Here is a 24,688-nt window from a genome sequence, read left to right as displayed (position 1 = left end):
GCTCATATACTTACTGTGGATCTAGCGTCAACCTTTAAACAATGAAAGTTAGAGTAAAAGAATTACAGTATCTTATGCCATAACCAGTTACTTAGTGGTTTTATACTAACATATTTCACGAGAATATTAATGGACATTAATTTCCAAGTTTTTTACATACCCGCCACGTCAAGGTTGAAGCTATTAAATAATGTAGAGGCGATATATTGATGCTAACCAACCGCACGGTCGTAGGTAATAGGACACCTATAAAATATAACTCCTAAATAAGGTAGTGCCAATTGAAATGTGTTGATGCAACTCGTTTCCACCTTTTGACATTACCCATCTGTATTACGCAAGCAATATTAACCAATATGTCATAATCGTCCAATAATATTAACAAACAATATTTGGATCACAAAATTACACAACGAATCTAAAATGATCGACGATCAGATATGAGCAATTGTTACGGATTACTTAACTGCTTTGGTGCTTCTTATTATGAAACTTTCACAGCGGGGTGCGATGCTTAGCCGACATTTCTTTTTCTTTCAAGTTGTCTCTTTTTATTAGATAAATTATAATTTAGTATGATTCGTTAGAGCACGCAATAATTGTATTAGCTAGTCTAAAATTAACTGGTCTAAAAAAACAACTGACTGTTTTAAGGAGTCCAGTTTTAAAATGAAGTGGCCAGTTGATATAAAACACTCTCTACTAGGGTTGCCAGATGGAAACTTACCAAATCCGGGACAATTCTACTAGGACAACGGTGTCGGGTCTTGGCCATAGTAAAAATATCTTGGTTTCTCAAATGATTTAATTTGTATTTCAAAAGAAAAATGCCATTTATTTTCAAATACACACTTTTATTAAATAAGTAATGTACGTCAACGTACATAATAGGACTCACAGGCAGGCCAGCCGTGTCATTTGTTATTACATATTAGTTTATATTGACACAAAACTATTAGGTTTTCGGAAATCCGGGACAGTAATGTCTAATTACTGGACACGGGACAAGACGCAAAATTCCGGGACAATCCCGGATTTCCCGGGCATCTGGCAACCCTACTCTACTCTCGATCTTACGACAGAGACGCAGTGAAATCATCAATCGACTCGATAAAAATGGAAGTAGTCTGTCAAGATACCGAATGAAAGTTGTTCATTCATGAATACGGAATCGCGTAAATCGTATTTTGTTTTATGCGAAATCGTGCGTGTTTTGTTTATACTCAACCGTGACCTCCAGAAGACCGATTGATTTGTTCCTGTTACTCATCGATCGTGTAAAAAACCAAGGACCATTATAAACGGTTACGTCACACATAACAACCATATGATCTTATCAAAGATAAGTTCGACACGATAAATACATGTAATTTGGTTTATGCATGCGATAAGAAAAGTTTCGGTGATTCCCGTAGCAAGGCTAAACTTATTATACTACGCACGTATAGTATCCATGACTCATCTAAGGACTAGCTGTAAAGATAGCGTTAAGCTAGCGACTGATAAAGTGATTCGACAAAAGAATCGATAGGTATCTATCATCTACTAACTTACTTATTTATCATGAATTTAGTATTGTTAAAGTTGAATACTGGTTTTCACTAACACACCAATAAATTAATTACTTATTTCGTAAGTTCACTAAATTAGTGTTTCTATATTGCTAAGATGCCGTATCGACTTTGTATTTTAATGTTATGAACATTCAATCCCAATCCCAACTAATATTATAAATGCGAAAGTAACTCTGTCTGTCTGTCTGTCTGTCTGTCTGTCTGTCTGTCTGTCTGTCTGTTACGCTTTCCCGCTTAAACCTCGCAACCGATTTTGATGAAATTTGGCATAGAGATAGTTTGAGTCCCGGGAAAGAACATAGGATAGTTTTTATCCCGGTTTTTGAAACAGGGACGCGCGCGATAAAGTTTTTCTGTGACAGACAAAATTCCACGCGGGCGAAGCCGCGGGCGGAAAGCTAGTAAAATAATATAACTATCAGTATAAATGTCAATTAGGTATCAGTTTCCTGTTCATATTTGTATTGCAAATAACTACAAACGACAGCACATCAAGCTTTAAACTGTAGGTGCGATTTTCAAACAAAAACGTATAGTTAATCTGTGTGCCTACCATGAGTTTACGTTAGGTGAGCTCGCTAGCGAATACGTCAAAAAATTCTATGAAGATTTTATTTCTTGAAAGTAGCCGCTAGGGGCGCTGCACAATATGTCATACATTTAAATGTCATTTTTTTACGCAGTCGCTAGCGAGCACACCTAACGTAAACTCATGGTAGGCACACTGTAGACTGTTTAATCAATTACCTTTCGACTAGAGGTGGCACGTTGTCCAGGAACTCGAAGCCAGCGTGAGTCGTGTAGGTGATGGTTTCATGGCACAACACTGTTCCGTGGTCCGCGCGCACGTAATTCTTTAACACCCAATATTCACCACGTTGCAGATACTGAGGAAGAAAGTCTCTCTCGTTGCACGCCAGGAGGAACCGCAGCCGCGCGAGGGTCGCGTCCGACAACGCGTTCTCGTCGACTATATCCAACGTTTCGTTCACCATTTCCGCTTCTGATGACGTGTCGTGTAACTTCTTCTCTAGTTCAGCGATGGATGTGGTGCTCGAAGCGGTTTTGTTTGTAGACGGCATAGTGGACGGCGTTTTCTGAGACGTGGATTCCTCGTAGTTCTTCATGCTGGAATCGGGCAGCCTCGTTTCAGTCACGTTCCGGAACTCCACTGTGTTCAAGTACCGGAGCTCCGCGCTACGTTCGGAGCCGTCCACGGTGACCGGCACCCACTCGACTCCTGGGCCGGTGCTGCCGGACAGATGCATCGCCGCGTACAGCAGCACGGCGATATTGATCACTATGCTCACTCTAAATATGAAGTTTCGACGGTTACCCACCATTGTAACGAATTAGGCACTTGCACTTATAGCTAATTGATCGTTGGCGACAACGTCCTTCGCCGTCCTCGGGGACGCAGTTTCCTGTAGGGTCCTGCTCTTGCCAGCATCACAGATTATTGTGTCATCAGCAGGCGTGGGGAGGGGGGCGCCTCGGCAGCGCCGCTCGCAGCGTCTGCAACAATGGACACAACATTTCATTTACACATTCAATTCAAAGGTTACTCAGAGGTCTGTAAGAGCCAAACAACATAATTTGTGCTGATTGCTTTGACTTTAGGTACTCTCTCTTAATAAATCTTATACAGTTCATCTTTTAGATTATTTTTTTCGTGCTGTATATCGAGTTGGTGTTTCCTGTGAACAAGGAAGAAGTCAAAGTTGTCTTTGGTAAGTTAACGTTGGAAAAATGGAAACCATTAAAGTATGATATATGGCTGCAACTTTGTTGTAGTACACTATTTATTACAAAGTTTAAGATCCCGTCACCTCTTTTGGAGTTGATGATTATGAATAATTACAGCTTAAAAATTTATAGTCGCGCCTTTATAATTGGGCTCGTACATCATACAAGAATGTTCTATAATTTTCATGTTTAAAGCTTTTTTTCGGAGCCAGTATGAATAGACATCCAGTCGTCGACATTTTTATATGTTTATAGATATTATAAATATGTATTGCTAGACAAAACATTATCCTCAGACGGATGACATCAATCAAGCAATTAATGAGGAACACGATGTAAGGGCGGTTAGGACATAATAATACCTATAATACCTCACTTAGCATGCGCTTGTAAGTAGTAGATATTAAATCTTGTTATAATTACTTCTCATTTAAATTTTATGAAACTGTAATAGCGTTTTTATGGCAATGGCATAAGGTAAGTGCCCCCTACTTCGGTATATTAAGGCTCTTACGACTTTAACATTTTATTTAAAAATAACCAAGCATGATATCTGTATGAAAGCTTTTGTATGCTAAACTTTGGTCTTTTGACAGTAAGTTAATACATAATTTATAGTTATATAGTTTGAACTTTTTTTTATATTAATTGTTCTGCGGACTTCTTGTTTGGATCCTGTTTCGTGACAAAATTTTGCTCTGTTTCTAAGTTCGTGAACTCATGTCCCCTATTTCGGGATAAGGTTTTATGCATACAGTTAGGATATTTTAATAATGATTAAGGGTTCAATAAATTTAAAAACAATTATAAAACTTTAGAATAAAATAATTATGTGAAATTGACGATATTACTTACCTGAAATATTCATAAGAAATAATGTGAGTCTAGTATATTTTGATTTGTTAATTCTAACAATATGTGAAAATATTTATATAACCATTAGAAATGTAGGGGGAGGGGGGGGGGAACTTACCCCCCCCCCCCCCTCGTACCCATAAAATTTAGATTTGTTATTTCTAGCGATATGTGAAAATATTTATATTAACCATTAGAAATGTGGGGGGGGACTTACCCCCCCCCCTTCGTACCTATAAAATTTTGATTTGTAAACCCCCCCCCCCCTTCTCCCCATAATCCCATCCCTGGAGCTGTTTCAAGTGAGGGTAGCCCCCCCCTCCCCCTGAAAATAACCCCAGATACGCCAATGACTCATAATAAAAAGTAAGTAATTAATTAATTTCTTAGGTAGGTAAGTATTAAAAACTAAAAAATATGTCGATTTCTTTGATGGTGTGTGTCATAAAAGTACCTAACACCATACATTTATATATCACGAACTTGGAAAAAAGTAACAATAATACGGTTCCTTGTTTCGTGATACTGATTATTCCAAATTCCCCAAGTAAAATTCATGGATTATTGTCAAAATGTGTCAATTAACTATTATCTATCCCATATACAATACAAATAAACAAAGATAAATAAAACAAATCGAAATAAAACCAAAATTATGCTGGTACTACTTATGCTAATTTATCTTAAAATTGGTCATATATGTGAACTTCAAACTCGTGTCATATAAATTCTAGTGAACGAAACATATACCGAATTTAGGTCATGAGAAACTTAAATAAATGCATTATTTGTTTCACAACTTACATTTAAATTATTATAAATAATTATTTAAAAACCAAGCATCAAAATGTTATCCATAATATCCTTGAATCGGTAGTGTCACGAAATAGGGGACACCCGAAAAATAACATGTACGCTATTTCGTGAGTCAATTAATCGCAATTTTAAAGGAATTCTACGTTTTCATATAACTTTTTTCTAAGCCAAATCAATTGCCAAGGAACGCATGAAACCACTATTACAAGTTTTATTTAAATGGACGTTCCTTCGCCTTTTTATAAGCTTAAGAAGTTGGAGCGCTAACCTTATGGTGAGAGCAACCTTTGCAAGCCGCACTGCTGTTTTTGGCTCTCTGAGCGTTTGAAGCTTCGTATTGCTCTCATTTTTGGCGCCACAATGTTGGTACTTGGTTTTTTAGATAGCTTAAATAATAGAGTTTTTGTAGTAATGAAGAATTTTTATAAATAATATTCCATTTGCTTATTATTTGAGCTAGAAAAAAAACTTACGAACTTACGTACTATCACGAACTAGTAGCCGTTTACCTTATAACTAAATATTATAAGTATGCGTAGTTAGTTCAAGAAAACTAAGTTGCTGCAGGATGTACAGCAATAATGTTATACTTAGTAAACGCACCTCAATGAGGGTAATACTGAGTTAAAACATCTTTCCGGGCAAGGGGAAACATGCAATCATTTTGCACTATTAAAATAGGATCTAATTAACTAAGAGGAAATCTAAAAAATATTACTTCATATCACGATATAATAATTCCTGTGCTTCTACAAGAACTTTTATGCTCACGTACAGTTTTATGGCCTATAACCCTAGTCTTGCCAATTTAACATTCTTAATGGGAATCTAGAAATATTAAGCGTAATTACTGGATCATACGGCAATGGATTTAGAAGCTAAAATGCATTTTGCAGCAGTCATGGTACATGGTAGAGTTTACAACTGTGGAGAGTTATGAGATCATTCGCTTTATGGCTATTGGCACATAATAATATAGGAGAATAATATTCTTCAGGATGATTGCAAAAAGAACATTGCTTCATGGGTTTGAAGTAAACCCTTTAATTATCTCCTATAGAATTTTATGGATTAAACATCCGATTAATCCTTTCCCATTAAATAATAAAATGGTCGGAGGTTTTATGTATTCTTGAAAAACGGACAAAAAAGGGCCGTGGTTTTTATAAAACAATCACAATTAAGATATAATAAACGATACGCAACAATGATTTTGCTTTTTTTAAACTATGAACCAGTTGCGTGTAAAAACGGGAATGTTAAAAGCAATTAATGTAGGATTTGTACTGGTACCACATAAAACGCTTTGTTTTTGTAAGCATTAAATGTGCCGACATTAATAAATACGAAAAGGCCATTGGCAGAAATTTTCTTTAATTAAGGATCAGCTTGGCTGTCAGTGTGTTGAAAGGTGATAGAAAAAAAAAGACACTATAACTAATATTATTATGCATCAATAGATCTTGGGAATCGATAACTAAATTGATTACATAAGTACCTACTTAATAATAATGTCGGAGACGTTTACGTGCTTTCGGGGAAAGCTTAGGTATTTCAGAGTGTTCCTTTCGTATGTAATAATATGTAACTTAGCATGGGATTCAAATCTGTTCATCTTTACTAATGAAGTGAAATTACCGAAAACTTAGAAAGCTTTGCGTTCAGAAATGTACATTACCGGTGCTTTGTTTTCTAGATTGCCAATTTCCTTTCGTCTTAATCTCATTTAAGTGCTAGTCATAGAGCCTATCATTTAAAAGCGAATCATAGCTAGCTAACTAGTGTGCAAACAGTGTCATCTGTGATCCGTTAGTTAATTAACCGACGGTGTCCTGATTAGCTATCTAGGCGCGATCCACGTTACTCAGATAGAAGACCGGGAGAATTAATCCGTCTATCTTATCTGTTCATACAGGGTTGCCATCATATTAAAAATATGACGTTGCAGTGACCCAAAGTGAGTCTTGGCTTCCAACAATAAGAACTCCGCTCCCGTTCACAAAGTAGCAAGTCTAGTTGTAATCTGAATATTTAAATAGGGGAATATTAGATTTTTTTAGGTTTGTGGAGGTTCCTGATAATGTTGTGTAAAGTGAAGAAAAAGCCTGTTAGGTTACTCAAAATGAGCCATAAACTGCTGAACCCTGGACCATATCCGACTTTACGTTTAATTGCAAAATAGGTCATATTTCAGCTTGGTACATATACCACAGTGTTTAGTTTAATATGCTGTGGACAATTTGTACAATTTTGAGAAATAGAAAGGTGTTTTATTTTCAGTGGCAACCCTTGCACAGTTGGAGCTTGGAACCTAATCTTTCTATTACGAGTTCGAAACTCCTGATAGAGGCCTCGCGATCTGCATGCGATGATATTAATTTGACTATCAATATTTATGTTCTTTGAATCAACTGGTGCAAATCCTAACCGGTAAAAGCATTTATAAATACCAATGTCGTGTAAATATTTAATGCTTGTACAGGTGGATTTGTAATGAGAGGTGTCCTTTTAAAGGGCAAGTGCAGCGTGTGTCTATTGACTTACACAAAAATTTAATCAATTCGAGATGACTTTATTATTCATCATCATCATCATCATCATCTCAGCTATAGGTCGTCCACGGCTTAACATAGGCCTCCCCCAATGCTTTCCATGCTGCCCGGTTGGTAGCAGCCTGCGTCCAGCGCCTTCCTGCTGCCTTTATGATGTCGTCGGTCCACCTTGTGGGTGGACGTCCCACGCTGCGTTTTCCGCTACGCGGGCTCCACTCCAGAACCTTGCTGTCCCATCGGCCGTCAGTTATGCGTACTATGTGCCCTGCCCATTGCCACTTCAGCTTGCTAATACGTCGGGGTATGTCAGCGACTTTAGTTTGTTTACGGATCTCCTCATTTCTGATTCGATCTCGTTGAAGTTTAAAGAGACTTTATTATTACGTTTCTATTAGTGATGGGCCGACTATGGTCTTTGCCGACTAACCGACTAGCCGACTAATCGGTTTTCAAATTGCCGACTAGTCGGCCGACTAATCGGCAATGCCGATCATTGTAATACCTACTTGTCCGAAGAATAATATCTAGATTTCTCAAAGAAATACGAATTCTAAAGAGATAAATAAAACTTTTTGAGACATTAGATTTCTTTAATATGAGAAAAAATAAAAAGCAACATACAATCACCAAACAGTACCTAAGGTAGATGTCATCATTTTTGACGAAGGAGGGGTTAGAGGAGGTGACAATATAATCGCCTCCTGCTGGGTTAGGATGCGCGCCGTGATATTATTCTTACTTATCGACGTCATCATCATCATCATCATCATCTCAGCCATAGGACGTCCACTGCTGAACATAGGCCTCCCCCAATGCTTTCCATGTTACCCGGTTGGTAGCGGCTTGCGTCCAACGCTTTCCTGCTACCTTTATGATGTCGTCGGTCCACCTTGTGGGTGGACGTCCCACGCTGCGTTTTCCAGTACGCGGCCTCCACTCCAGAACCTTGCTGCCCCATCGGCCGTCAGTTCTGCGTACTATGTGCCCTGCCCATTGCCACTTCAGCTTGCTAATCCGTCGGGCTATGTCAGCGACTTTAGTTCGTTTACGGATCTCCTCATTTCTGATTCGATCTCGTAAAGAAACATCGAGCATAGCCCTCTCCATAGCACGCTGTGCAACTTTGGGCCTCTGTATAAAGCTTATAGTGAGAGGCCACGTTTCCGAACCATAAGTCATCACCGGTAACACACATTGGTTGTACACTCTAGTCTTCAGGCACTGAGGTATTTTGGACGAAAACATATTTTCGAGAGTTATCGACGTCAAATGGGCAAAATTGCGCTTATCGCGGCACGCATCCTAGGCCCACTGATTCCTCTCCACCCTCCACTGTGATGGTCAGCGAGCTGGGGGCGTGGGGGTACCCCCGCCTGCATAGCACGGACTACCACCACCGTCGGATAGGCAGGGCTCGCCATACAGGTGGGCGATTGCCGGGACGGACTGTGATAGTTGATGGCTTTGTCCGGATTCCCATAGTTCTTCACACTAAGGCAATCGACGGATCTCAGGGGCTATTATTTATGTGGGTATTCCTCATCCTTCCGATGAGAGGAGCCCCACATAATCTACCACTTCTCCGCAGGATAGGTATGCAATTCCATGCATATTTTCCCCGAAAAAAAAAATGTCAATTTTTATATGGACAAATTACATAAACTTTACACATTTTTGATGATTTCCTGGTAATTTTAAATCTGGTAAAACCACTTTTTCCTGATTTTTTGCAGTCAAAAGTGGTTTAGACAAACGCCCTTGGTCTACCTTAATCATCTTGGTGATTATGAGTTTTATTTCATTCACATATTTAATTTTGTAAAGCGCCGATTATAATCGGCATATTTTGCCGAATAGTCGTCACTAGTCGGCCGACTACAAATGATGCCGAATAGTCGGCTTTCCCGACTAGTCGGCGACTAGTCGGCCCATCTCTAGTTTCTATTTCTCTATACTTTTATGGTAGGTATTATTTCTACCTTCTTCTCTAGTTTTACCGTGTTATACCTAAATTAGTAAACGGAACATAATAGTGTATCTATTAGACATACAAAAATACATAGAGATCACTTATATCTCTTCATTTATTTTTTTTAATAATTAGTTGATAATCTTAAAATTAGTAAGAAGATTTCAGGCAACTTTTTTGGCCTCATTTCAAAAAAGTTCTACACACGTTGAACATGTTTAAAATTTCCATACTAAATGTCACCAAAACTAGTGTTCAACGTGTGTCTAACTTTTTGTAATAAGGCTCTTTATTTTTTTTTAACTACAGGTTTAAAATTCATCAGATAACTGTATAATCTAGTTAATGGGCGATTATCTCGCCTTTTGTAATTTACTGCACTATAAATAGGTGAGCCACATACAGCTTTTTAGAAATGAAAAAATATGCCGTCCGACATGAAAATTACACGAGCAACTTATAATTATGTAGAATTAAAATTCAATAAGCGTGCATACAAAAGGTCTACTTATAAAATTGTCGGACAAGCTAAAGTGAAGAAGACTGATAAAGTATCGCGTAATAATCCATTAAAGGCTGAACGGCACGCCTACTGTAGGCATGTTATTAAAAGTATTAATGGTTACCGTTACCCCCATTGGTTTTCCATGGAATCACTTATGTCCTATAGAAAATCTATTGAAAGCCACATTATTCCTGAGTGCTGGACTACTTAATACGTTTGTACACTCCCTTTGCTCCCGTGGGAGTTTGTTAGAAGGAGTGATCGATTTTTAATTTTTCTATGGGGTCATTGTCGAGAGATGTCGACTTAAACTTTACTTATTTATGCTTTATAAAATGTTTTCATTTGGACAACCAATTAAATGAAAAAATACTTTTTTAACGATTTGTCAAATACACATTACTATTAGGTTTATTTTTTATTATTCGATGATTTTTGACAATTTATTTAATTAAATTAGAGCTATTTCGTCGATGACACTTTTAAGAAGTATACATGTAATAACTTTTACTTTCTTTTGTAGTTAGGTATTTTATTTTACCATAACTGTGTACTAGAAGTAGAACCGCAATTAATCTAATAGTTTCAATACAACATATCATTAAAAAACTCTGTGATTTACTAGTTATCAACGAAGTTCGTAATAACAGCAATATTCCCATGTTTTTGCGGACCTTGACTCAGTGTGGCGTTTGAATAAGTCATGTGACGTGGCGGTTAGCTCCACGCAACGCTGATTGATCGGTCAAATATTGACCACTTTTCTGAATAAATCACACTTCTAGCCCGACTGAACGAAATGAAATAATGATAGCCGAATTGTTTTACCGTGATTTTGTTATTTTCGGGTACTACCTACATAATTTATTACTTATTACATCTGGATAGTGCATAGTAGGTGATAATTGGCTGTAGGTATTTATTATGTCCTATCATTATTTTTAGATTACAATGTATTTGAAAAGGGATTTTACCAATATCTATTATGTAAACTTGTTTAACAACAAGTGTTTTTTACCGTTTAGATTTGGGTCCTATTTGTCCAAATATTTGACCATTACCAAAGATTCATTATCTTTTGCCTGTAGCAAAAAACGGGACACTGAAATCCCACTGCATCAGTATAGTCCGACAGCGTAACTATAAAATCATAACTGTCCGTTTTTTGCGCATGTCTTGGCAGAGTTGTCTGCAGTTGTAACACAACCGCGGCCTTGAGCACTGATGGTAACAGTAGCTGGCTACTGGACGTTACAACTTATTAGATTAGGTGACCGCAGCCAAGCGATTACTGTAACATTATACAGGGTGTTAAGGGACAGGTTTGTCACTTGAAGTAGTGCATAGGCAAAAAGGACAGTAATAACTGTTTAGTAAAGAAAGATAATAAATTAACCTGTTGTGAGTTTAGGAATTGTAGAAAAAAAAAATTTGAGCTATCGAACAGAAAATAGGTTTTCAGTGCTTGGTTCATAGTTGACAATGAGGATCAGTACTGTTGTAGAAAATTCAATAAAACTAGTATCTACGTTAATCTTTAAGACATAAGAAAGATATATCTTTTTGAATTATCCAAATCGGACCAATACTTACGAAGATATTAAGTAATAAACATAGGCCGTTTTTGCCGCTAAAAGTCAACGTACGCAGGGCCGCGTGACGTCACTATATCCGAATCGAGCGCAGCCGGCGTACTATTGGGATGGAAAATAATTTTTTCCAGCTAAACTATCAGTTTTAGAAAAAAACTTTTAATAACATTTATTAATCAAAATAAAGTAACCTATCGACCAGTAATTTTTAAAATTAAAAATTGTGAAAAATAATTATCGCTATGTCCAAAAACCACATTTTTATAGGATTCGATGGAATGCGGAGATGCGGTTGGGGCGAGTGTAACTTTATGATTGTTTGTATTGAACATAATAATACATAATATGAGTGCTAATACCCAGTTTCTGGCCTAGAGGGGCGGGGGGGGATAAGTCATACCCAGCTTATAGCCTGGGGGGAGGGGCAAGCCTTACCCAGCTTATAGCCTGGGGGGAGGGGCAAGCCATACCCAGCTTCTGGCCTGGGGGGAGGGGGGGGGGGGAGGGGCAAGCCTTACCCAGCTTATAGCCTGGGGGGAGGGGCAAGTCTTACCCAGCTTCTGGCCGAGGGGGAGTCATACCTAGCTTATGCTTATGGACTGGGGGGAGAGGCTAGCCTTAGCCAGTTTCTGGCCTGGGGGGAGAGGGGGGTCAAGTCATAACCAGTTTCTGGTTCTGGCCTAGGGGGGGGGGGGGGGGGGGTAAGTCATACCCAGCTTCTGGCCTAGGGGGAGTCATACCCAGCTAATGCTTATGGCCTGGGGGGAGGGGCAAGCCTTACCCAGCTTCTGGCCTGAGGGGAGGGGGAGGGGTCAAGTCATACCCAGTTTCTGGCCGGGGGGGGGGTCAAGTCATATCCAACTTCTGGCCGAGGGGGAAGTCATGCCCAGCTTATGATCTGAGGAGAGGAGAGGGGCGGGGGAGTCATACCCAGCTTCTAGGCTAAGATTAAATAGATTTCCAGGAGGGAGCAGCTGCCCCCCCCCCCCATGGGAACGGCGAATAGATAGGTAGGTACGTAGGTTTAACTCAGAAAAACTAAATAACAGGTAGGTATTGCGTGTACATCGAAATGATCTTCATAGCAATGTCTTGTAGCCTAGGCAGAGTGTATCTGCCTCAGCTATACTTATTGTTAGAAGTAAATAAATTAATATTTATACATTTTTATATTTTACTTGGACGAAGATATATTATGACTCTAACAACACTTATGAACACTTTATTTGAATAAATCGCCAAATATACCACCGCGGAGACCCTAATCGCGTCTCCGCGTTCCATTGAATCGTATGAGCGTATGGATTATTTGCGATATTTTTCACAATTTCTATTTTAAAAAATTACCTATCGATAGCTTACTTTATTCTGATGAATAAATGTCATAACAAGTTTTTCTCTAAAACTGATAGTTTGGCTAGAAAAAAATATTTTCTATCCACGCAGTACGCCGGCAGCGTTCGGATCGGATATAGTGACGTCATCGGTCCCGCGCCGGGCGGTCAGTGAACTTTTTTAGTAATTTGGCCATAACTTCGTCAATTTTTGTCGTAGAACAAAAATTTTTGGACTGTGTATTAAGGATTTCTTAGACCTATAAATCTGCATTAACAGCTAAAAATCGAAATGATCCTCATTTATTGGTAGAGTTACCTTGCGAAAATTCATATTATTAGATTTTAAATGTTTTAAAGTGATATTGACTGGTTAAAAATAATTCTACTATGAATTTAGTGAAGAATCTATTGAATATTAATATCGTGATACTGATTTCAGTAGGCTGTAACACCCTTATCTCTTACACCCTGTATAATCCGAGCACTCATCCGTGGAGCTCCTTTTGTTCTGCTTTGTTACACGGACGGAATATTTATCATCAATTGACTTCGAATCGATTCAGCACAATCGATGCATGCGAAATGATGCTTGTAATGTGCGTCAATGATGGCCGATTGGCGTAGTGTGGACGACCCAGCTACTACAATAGTCGTGAGTTCGATTCCTCATAGTAAGTAAGTAGTACCAATGTGCTTGGTGTCGATGAAGCTTTGTTGGAGCTTTCCATGTAAAAGTTTTATTACTTATCCGGTGTTTTTTGTATGGAGTTTGACAGGTTTTTGACGTTTGTTAAAGTTAAAGTAAGATGGTGCAACTCAGCCTAAGTATTTATTTATCTGTCGTCTTCCCATTGTAAAGCTTTGTGTAGTTTGTGAATATAATGTTTTTTGTCCAAGGATATTATAATGGTAAGTGCATTAGGTTTATGAGATTCGATTTCATTTCTGCTTTTTTGATCCTTTTCTTCTTATATTCAACCTAATAATTGGTATAATTAATTATGTTAATTACATTTACTATCGTAAGTATCGTAACTTTATTAAGTTGCATTAAGAAAAACGTTATTATGCAAAATGTTCATTACTTATAGATAAATAAAAATAAATCAAGACTATGCTTGACTTACTAAATGTTAACTTGTATTTCTAGGGCTGACAGTTAATTTGCAATTTTCTGAACTTTATTGTAAATAGTGTTCACAACCATTCGCGTGAAATTCCGCAAAGTTGTAAGTAGTAAACAGAACCACAGTTTGTACAGTTCGACAAAATGTTCAGAACTGCACCCAAGTACAGATACGGCTTATTATGCTTAACACTGGGATCTTATGTGATTGCAGTAAGTTCTGTTTTGCAACAAAATCTTCTGTGCGAATCATAGTAAGAGCCAAAGCACACGATGCGTTGCGGCGCCGCATCGGAAAGATTTCGCCGTATTCGCCGGCTCTGCACCGCGCGTGTGCCCGCCACATATACATAATATATTTATATGTAACAAAAGATTCATACATTTTTTTCGTTTAGATTTTTTACCAACCACTAAAGTAATGACAGATATTATTTTAAAAATTTTTCAAGCCAATATAACAACTTTTGTGTTTTAGTCCACTATTTTTCAAAACATCACCACTGTGCGACGCAGCGACACCACTACGGATCCGCAACGCATCGTGTGCTTTGGCTCTAAGGTCAGTAAATATGCGCATTTGTCGGTCCAGCTACATTGTGGAGGGTCAGCACAATGGGTCGTAAGTCGTACGGTCATCACGGAATGCCTACAGTGAATTTAACTGAATAGTTCTCGGCTACGCAAATATGTAAACTGCGGTTGAGTTTGACGGTCGTTATGAACAGGGTTATAGGATGCTTACATTCGCCTAAGCGCATAGCAGACCATCGATTTTTCGTCGGCCGATAGTTTACTCGGGCGGTTGATCAGTATGGGCACGTATGGAAGTGCGCACATTACACCGATTTGATTTTTCCGATTCTTCATAAAATTAAAGTCGGGCCCAACTATCGGCCAACTAAAATCGATGGTCTGCGCCTCTAAATATTTAGTGATGTCTTTGGTCCGTATTTTGAATCGATGTGTAAACTTCAATCTAATATTCAAGACAGTGATTTGTAACTTTAAATATTGAGGCCAGTCGTAAGTTTAGGTATATACCAAAATCAATCAAAAACAATAATAAAAAGCAATAAAATTGTTTGTAGAGCTGCTTACATAAAAAAAACATTGGTTTGTTATCAGAAATCATTTACTTAATAGAGTGGGCTGCTACCTAATGATCTATAAAAATAATTCTTGGAATTGACGCAAAAATAATAACAGGCTTAAGGTCTTTTGCGTGTGCCGAGAACAAGCGAGGATCGAAGTGAAAAATTACATGAAAAGCTGTTCTAATTACGGGATCTGGTCTTGTCCGATAATTATAATAAGCAGGTATATGTTAGTTAAATAGAAATCGTTAACCCTAATGGCAGGTGTGGTCGGCTCCAGCCTCCGTCCAATCCTAGGCACATTAGCGTCCTGTCGGAGCAATAACAAAAAGTTGAGTATTTCTCACGAACCACCGTGGGATTCTGTTGTGTATATTGGAGGCGGCTTATGCATTTTCACGGGCGGTCAAACAAGTAAAGATGATTTTAATCAGCACAAAAATAAACTACAAGCTCAAATCGTATTAATTACACGCTCAAGAATTTTAAATAATCTTTGTTTTGTAATCTACGTTAATACACATGTAATCTGTGGTGACTCATACACGAGTGTCTATGTAGGTGGAAAAATGGAGATGATTCAGTAGTAGTATCACCTTTGCAGTTATGAGATGATCAGATATATCGAGCTTGAGTTATCATAGTAACAACACAACTCGAGATAGCTAGATAGTTATATTCTCATTGTAAGAGCTTTACTTATTTTAATTTTTCTCATTTACATCTTAGTAGATCTCGTAAACCTTTCGTGGGTGAAAACCAAATCACACATTTCGAACTATTCATTCGAATATTACTTAGTTGAGTAAGCTAATACGACTTTGTGCTGATCACTTCCATGTAGGAACAGACATTTCCCAATAAGTCGTCATTTTGGGGAACTATAACTGTATTAATATATTTGCGTAAGATTATTTACTTGAACTAACAATCTTTTATATCACTGATGCGCTGAACATTTTCAATTATGCAAACGACGTGTTAACACTATAATAAGAAGTTGAACAGCGTTTGTTACGGCATCGGCGCGTGCGCAACGATGACAGCGTAATGCTAAACGCTGCGACCTTCAGTGGCGAAAGTGGTATACTTTAAACGGATTATAATGCCTCTGTCAAGCTCTGGGCAGACATGATTAGCATCACAACTTGCCTACGTTGGAGGGATTCCAATGTAAATGGCAATGGGTCAGGAAATGTGTCAGCAGTGCTAGACTATATGCGGTGAATGTTCCGTTTATTGTTTCAGATTCATCAGAAAGTACAGTTTGGTGAAAGGGTGTTGTAATGGATATGTAGAACGAGAATCGTAATTGGACCTTTCAAGAGCAATTATAGGAATTATTGACGTGAAAATAACTCGAGATTGAGTGCACCATGGAGTAGGGTGATTGTTGCTAGAATTTGAATAATATTTGCTCCTTATATGTTTGTATGGGAAAAATCACTATTTCAAAGTCAGCTCTATATTTAGCCTGGAAATATCCTTTCGCTTTAATTTACTCAATTCTCAGGGTAATAAGTAGGTATTAGAATTTTATGACTGCTTTCTTTCACCACTATGTTATGTATGTGCTTGTCTAGGAATTGAAATAACACTTTCGTGACATAATTCTAAAAACAAGTTGTACACAAGAATCCGGATTAGTAAGTAGTTATTTTAATTAACCGCATATTATTCTATCTATTTAGGGGAAAGTAGTACGAGATGATCCCCTTAAACGGGAATCGCTGTAAAATACATATTTTTCAAGGTAAACCAAAAATAAAGACGATTGCTACTAGTATATTTATCTATCCAACTTTCCTTATACTCAAAACCAGAAATTAATTGAGGTTTCATTAAAATATTTCATTTTTTGCAAAACCTTACAAAGTGATCATCTTGTACACCCCTGTGGGTAAGATGATCCCCCAGGTAGGGGTAAGATGATCCCTATGATTCTGTTCTATGATCTATTCTTTTCCGGTTATATTCCTTTCGGAGTACCTAATTATGCGAACAAATCGTTAAAAAGTTAGAAAAGAAAAACATTTACGAATTAAATAACGAAAATAACTGATTCTTTCTTAGTACCTGCTAAAAAGCGTTTAAATAATTGAAACGCTTTTTGGCTGGAGCTGTGTTGAATATATCACAAATAAATTCACTTGCTTCATCACCCTCTACCCCAGCACATGCTTTATGGCACCAATTTCCACATGCATAACATTTTATCCATCCTTCACCCTTGGTATCGCTTGAAAACTTTTCTGTTCAGTACAGCCACTCAGTATCATCTCCTTCAGACTCAGGTGAGTTATATGAAGTTCTCTTTCTTATATTTCACTTCCCTTTACCTACATCATTGACTTTTTTGTTTTAATTCCCAGGGATCATCTCGTACATATAGGAAGGGATCATCTTGACCCAAGTCCCGCTTTTTGTTAAATATTTGCTAAAATAATCTACAAGTACGCGGCTACGTTTTTATGGCCAAAATATTAAAATTAAACATAATAGAAAGCCTAACGACAACAGTAATTACATTTAACATTGTTTGAATAAAAGTAACGTAAGCTCAAAGTCATGCCTATTTTAGATCAGAAGTACACAATTTTTCTTTTTTCTCGTCAAATTCGATGTATCGCTCACGCCACCATTACGATTTGACTGAGGCGGGGATGTGTCCAGAGCTATGTTTTACCAGTGAAAGAAACTAAATGACGTTAGTGGTTTCAGCACAATCGCGAAAGATCATCTTACCCCAAGGGATCAACTCGTACTACTTTCCCCTATATGTTATTTTCCAGTAATTGGCGAATAATAATACAATAGTAAGTAAGGAGTATAGATGACGTAACACAAGGTTCAATACTGTGACATCATGTAGAGTCGAATGTGTTGTCGACTGTACGTAAAAGTATGATGAAGAACGAATGGTGCCAATTACACGCTACCTTTTGCATGAAATTTACTTTGGTAATGTAACGCCCTGGCTGTCACGGTACGACAATTATTTGATAGGCATGCATAAACATTTGTTATTGATGCATGACGACGCGAGATACGATGTAGATCGGGAAAGAAAAAAGCAATAAGATGATTTTAAGAATATGTACAACAAGCTATAATTACACAAATTTATGGGTAAGAGGCTAAAAAATACATCACATTATCGCCATTGCATCTTATGAGAATTTAGAGGCAGAATATCGGTAATCAGAAAAACTAAAAAATAATTAAAGCCAGGCTTGGGTAGAAGATAAATCCACCTTTAGATGCATAATAAATGCAATTTTTTTCTTATTTTGACTGTTCAGCCAATTGCCGACTTACTTGTAGTTGCAACTATAGGTTACTCACTAGTAAATTTAAAACTATCAGCCACCTGATTGTAGCACGTTGGAACATGCGTTTACAACTTGCCGCGTAGATATTTATCAAAAAATCTCTTAGGCATGAAATAGGTAGAACGAAGTAACAGTACAATAATTGCATAATTTACGAGTGTGCGTATTACCATGCCTGTAATTACAAGTGAGTGCGTTCCACTTATGTTGAATCACTAAGCTCAAATTACACATTCAGATGTTGAAACCGATTGATCGGAGTCATATCTTAAGTTAGATTATACAGTTGAAGACGTTGATGGATGCTTCTGGAATGATGAGGCGCTACGAAAGTCATTAGAGTAAAACTTGAAGATATCAGCCAGACCTAAATGCAGACTATGGTGGACAATATTCACTTTAAACTACTGTAGTTTAAAGTCTATATGAACCTTGAACTTGACTTTGACCATTTTGACACCTATTTGGGGCATATTTAATTACACAAGGTTATGTTTCAGCAAACTCAATGAAAATTAACCTTACGTGGACTTAGGTACTTAAGATTAATTAAAGTTATATTTTTAATGCATGCTTTGCTACACACGAACTTTAAAATATTTAAGATCTATGTAAATTAATTAGCTGTCTTAAGAGAATAATTAAGATTCTTCAAGCTGTAAGTAACGGAACGGACAGCGACTTTAAACTCTACAATGCTACATTTAGGCTGAGTTGCACCACCTAACTGTGACCGTAACTATTACGATAACCGATGCTTTTTGTATGGAGTTTGACAGATTTTTGACGTTTGTCAAAGTTAAAGTAAGATGGTGCAACCCAGCCTTACTTATTGCAAAATTTTAACTATGTATTTGAACTACAAAAGTAAAATGCCTTGATGATGTGGAAATGGCAGCTTTTTACATACCCACTTAATTTTTCGCAGAAACTGCAATCGTACTAAAGAAAAGAGGCGTACAGCAAGGGTTATTGGTTGTGACAATCTTTGGGAACGTGATTTAGGAACTATGAGAAATGATAAGACCTATTAGCCGTTCTTAACTAACAATAACGTATTTTCATGCAATCTTACTGACCCATCAACTTCCTAGCTCGTGGTGGGAACTCTATTTGTTAATCATATTGTGTTAATATGCCGTAACTTGGCCATATAAAGAAAACAAACAAATTAAATTGCGATTACACACAATGTAATTATCAAGTGCAAATATTTAGAGTTGCGATCTTTGAGAAATACTTTATCTGCTAATTACTGATTGAATAATGATTTCATATTTTCATTAAGACTTTGTATAAATAGCTCTACAAATGATCAGTTTTCGTAGCTTAAAAAAAATTATGCAAAATCAGTTATGCTCAGGATTTTTATGAAGAATAGTTTAGACATTAAAATTTAACACAAAAATCGCGCTTGTCTACAGTTTCTTTATCCAGACACAGTCAGATATTCTACACATGGTATGGATTCTCTACCAATTAAGCATAAGGCTAAAAAATACTTACTGATGAAGGCGGTTGTCGAAGATGATCGACGAAGGAAACAACAACGAAGGAAAGTGCCATAAACAACATAACCTATTATTATAAATACGATAGGACCGCATAACATGTATTTTTCCTAACTTGGGGATATAGCGAAGCAATGTAGAAATTAATAACGACATGATTGTCTAAGTGGTGAGGTGTCAGTCAACACCTTTTTTTTGTAGACAAGAGCACAATTACATAATAGCTTATGCCAAGGTCTTGCCTGTTGCCTTCACAGATGTTCAAATCCGTCGTTTGTTTGTTTATCCGCATCTTATCTTCTTATTTACCGTTGACTGCTCAAGGGAAATTGAAACCTTGGCCATTGTGTTAATCATGGCCACGATTACTTTTTAATCGATTCATGATCGAAACAAGCACCTTAAGATTAAATATGAAACATCACTTTATTTCTTCAGGAAAAACGAATTCGTGCTAGATAACAATTATTTTCGGTAGTTTGTCAGAAACACAATTATTTTTAGTGTGGTATTCATTAATTAATAAGAACTTAAAAATATAAGAGTAAGTAATAATCGCACAAAACCGGCTCATTAGAGATCTAAAATCAATATCATAAAAAGTAATACATACTTAAGAATTTGGTAATAATTACCAATTACCTACATAAGTGTGAATTGCCAACTCTTGAAATGCGCTTTGTTGTAGTAGATTTTTATGTGCCGATTTTATTTAGTGAATGTGAATTTATTTCGTTCAACTAATGTGTAAATAATTTGCAAATAAACAAAAAAGACGAAGAAAATAAGCGCCGATTTGAAAGTCTAAATTCCAATTTCGTTCAGAAATATTCTAAACTCATTATAACTTGGAACATTCGCAAAGAAATTGAATTCGTACGCAACAGGACGTCAGCGTGCATTGTCAGTTGCAAGAAATTGACTATTGCAGTTGTGTAACTGTGTAAACTGAGTGAAGACTTGCAATTTGATAGGCGACGTGTGATTATGAAGGTAAATACAGTAAGCTCTTTTCATTCAACAAGGATATTTAAGGCTTATCATGTAAAATGAAATAGCGTGGTGTATTTTATAGGCTTAGGACGCCCTTTTGCAATTTACTGTTTCTTTACTATCGTGGGTTATAATTTTTATGTAGTCTGAAATGGTTGAATCAATATAAAATAGTAGACGATCCCACATATTGAAATCTTGATATTTGTTTAAGAATCGATCTCCCTCTGAATCAAAAGAGATACAATCCGATCTAGCGAAAACATGATTTTTTTGGCGTGCGACTACTGTTACAAACGTTTATTGTGATGTGACGAAGAGCTAATTTGATTCATATGGACAGTATAAAGGCAGTCCGAGGTGTTCTTATCTCAATGCGAATAGAGGTCATTTTGGTCGTAAGTCGGAGACAGAAGGCCGATTCATTAACAGGAAGCGAGCCTCGCGGTCTGCATGCGTGATGGCGTCGCAGTGAGACAGTGGAATCCACTTAAAAATGGAATTGCAGTCTTTGAATGGGACCATTGTCATGCTTGAAAGTACTTATGCCTAGGTATTTTAATTAATGCGTGACCAATAGGAGCCTACGCATACTAACGGGTACTTTTTGATGTCATTTATTCACGTTTTAGTTTGATGTATCCAGTTATTTTTGGCAGAGATATGATCTTGTCATAATCCTTCATGACAGATTGTGGTTTTGAGATTTATTTTAATGATGAGGAAAAATAATATTTTTACCTGTTTATTTTGCGCGTTAAGATCACAACTAGGTATGTAGGTCATCTCTTAACTGTCTCAAATAATTAATATGTTGTTGTGATGGCATACTTATTTCATAAATAACCAATTAAACTATTGATCCGCTACATACTAAGGAGGGGAACTACTGGAAGTGAGGACGAGCCTCACGATGGCTGATTAATAAACAACACATGATTTGTTTATTCCGTCTTAGGCGTGTCTTTAGCCACATGTCGTGTGTGAACTGCTGTCAGTCATTCTAAGAACTTTAATTAGAGTTTAAACAATTACATTTACTTGAATCGGTACTTAGTTGAATGGTTAGCGGGCAAGGCCGGTTTGAAGGAGCTTGTAATAAAGCTAAAACAAGTCAACCTCGTGATTAAAAACATGAGAGACACGATTTTTTAACTCGACTAAAGCTAAATTAGAAAATTAAATATTTTTGCATTAAGAATGTCATTGATTTCGATTTCATCACATGCATTTCGATTTTAGCACCAGATAGCACGGGCGTGCAGTGCATTTAACAATAAAGTATGTTTATAAGTAAAGTTAGGTAGGGAAATTGTTCTGCCGTGCTAGCGATATCAGCAGTAACTCCAATCTTTTGCTTTTAAAACAACTCCTGTCAGCTCATCTGAAATAGAGCTCATTATAGTTTTGCCAAAAAATAGAGTTACTGCTGATATCGCTAGCACGGCAGTGTTATATGTATACCAGTTACCTACCCCTTAATTAGGTATAACTCATTCCAGGCACGACCAGATCGTTGTCTGAAAGTAGTCTTCATCAAAGTTCACTAAAAGCTTCTCGAGATTTTAGTCTGATCATTGAGACACGATTGAGAGCTTTATCCCTGCTAATAATATCTTAATGCTCTATGTAGCTGCACTTAACTCGTAGTGTTTTAGCGTCTGAAAACGAATTTTCTCTCGACGAATTTAATTTCTAAAGGAACGGAAATGAGATTATCTGACAAAAGGATAGCAGCGGTGGGCTGGGCGGGCTTACTATACAATCGATAACAGATGGGCAGAGCAGACTCACGAGTGGAGAGCGTCTTGCCTCACGTATGTACCCTCAGGCTAAATGGGTCGGTGATACGTATATATTGGACAGTCTACAGGATGTCTACCTACCTGAATCGAACCTTCCTCAAGACGACAGATTTCCTTATCGATTATGAACCTGATCTTAAACTTGTAAAGTGCGCACCTATGAAAATACCTACCTACTTACGTCGGAATTTGCAAGGCTGATGACGACAGTGGTTACATATAAATGAATTAAGTAGTCATTGAAACTGAGTCAATCTTAGTTGAATTCCGGAAAATGTTAATAACCTAACAGTAAAGTAAATCACTAGGTAGTTTATAAAGGAAAAATATTACCTAGATTCCAAGTTCCATTCCTCTTAAGTATAAAGAGGCCAAAAATGAGAGAAGGACCGTTAATGAACGTTAATATGAAAGTATAGTTTAATACAATTTAAATGTAATAACTTAACTAAAGCAGCAAGGTAATAAGCTCCTTATACGGCCTAAGTGTTCTTACTCAATTTAAAGAGGCAATATCAGTAACGACACAGTCACGGGCGCAAAGATGGTAGGCAAATGAGCGTTATAGTCCATTGTGTAAGAAATCCGAGAATGTAAATACTATTGTCTTATTACGTACGTTTAATTGAGGAGAGTTCACCTCAACAAGTTATCATGGCCATTCATTATTTCACTTCATAATCCAAGCTAAAATATTGGAACGTTGAATTGAGGAGAGTTCACCTCAACATGTTAGGATCATGGCCGTTCTTATTTCATTTCATAATCCAATAAATGAAATTCAGGTGTGCTACAGGCTTTTCCGACATAACTGAATTATTTGATTTAATAAATACAATAACGTTAGTAGATTTTGATTGATGTTCCTGAAATGACATTTTGCTTGAAATAGGTTACGTTTTCAGCCAAATGACGTCCACTGCTGGACAAAGGCCTCCCCCAAGGTTTTCCACAATGAACGGTCCTGCACTGCCCGCATCCAGGCTCTTCCCGCGACCTTCACCAGATCGTCGGTCCACCTAGTAGGAGGCCTGCCCACGCTACGTCTTCCAGCCCGTGGTCGCCACTCGAGAACTTTCCTGCCCCAACGGCCATCGTCTCTACGAGCTATGTTGAAATAGGTAAATACATAATATTTTGATTCTTTAATTGGATGGTCTTGTTTTACATTACAAATCACATCTTAAAGGTTTAGATGTGTGGTAAGCAATATGTAGAGCAAGCTTGTCCTAAAGTACGCTACAATATTAATGAATAGGTATTAGGAATTATGTGTGTTTATTTTCTCTCAGTTTCTTACAAATAAATACGTTAAAAACCCGTTAAAAAGCTCTACTTTCGATCCAAATAAGGTCATAGACCTGAACCGCTGTCGTCACCTTATTTTTATAAAAAAGGTCGGTGAATTCCTAAATCAATCACGGATCGTGATCCATCCATCACTTAAGTATTGGTTGCACCACTATTTCCGGTTTCATTTTGGTTTGTGCTCATTCTTTTTGTGATATCTATCATTAACGCCCGTATTCACAACCATTACTATGAGGTCTCACAGTGCGCGTGGACGCACAGGGTGACACACGAACCAATCATAGAGCTCTATTCAACACTGTGGGTTCGATTTGCTGTAGTACTGCTCACTTAAGTAAGCATCGTTTGTGAATACGGGCAGTGTTTGTTTACATTGCGTAAATGCTACATATGAGTGTAACATAACGGCAACAAACTGTAACATGTAATTAGGCGCCTAATCTGGACCAGTGACGATAATAGAAAGTGATGACTATGTAGTTCTCATAGAATGTGGTTTCTCTGGAATATTTTAATAAAATTTAAAAATACTTACCTAATAAGTTCACTAACTGATCTTTAAAAAGG

General features: G+C 37.3%; 1 protein-coding gene across 1 annotated transcript in view; it reads right to left on the bottom strand.

Moving 5' to 3' along the window:
* Positions 1–24,688, bottom strand: part of LOC135081130 (beta-1,4-glucuronyltransferase 1) — an 81,630-nt gene that overhangs the window by 34,312 nt on the left and 22,630 nt on the right. Inside the window, exon 2 of the mRNA XM_063975874.1 lies at positions 2,322–3,089. Within this exon, the coding sequence (XP_063831944.1) occupies positions 2,322–2,917 (596 nt within the window). The 5' untranslated portion in view covers positions 2,918–3,089. The remainder of the gene's footprint in view (positions 1–2,321; positions 3,090–24,688) is intronic.

The sequence above is a fragment of the Ostrinia nubilalis genome, chromosome 2 (assembly GCF_963855985.1).
Source record: "Ostrinia nubilalis chromosome 2, ilOstNubi1.1, whole genome shotgun sequence".
Lineage (NCBI taxonomy): Eukaryota > Metazoa > Arthropoda > Insecta > Lepidoptera > Crambidae > Ostrinia > Ostrinia nubilalis.
Note: the sequence above shows the minus strand (reverse complement) of the source record. Positions and strands in the feature narration are given on the sequence as shown.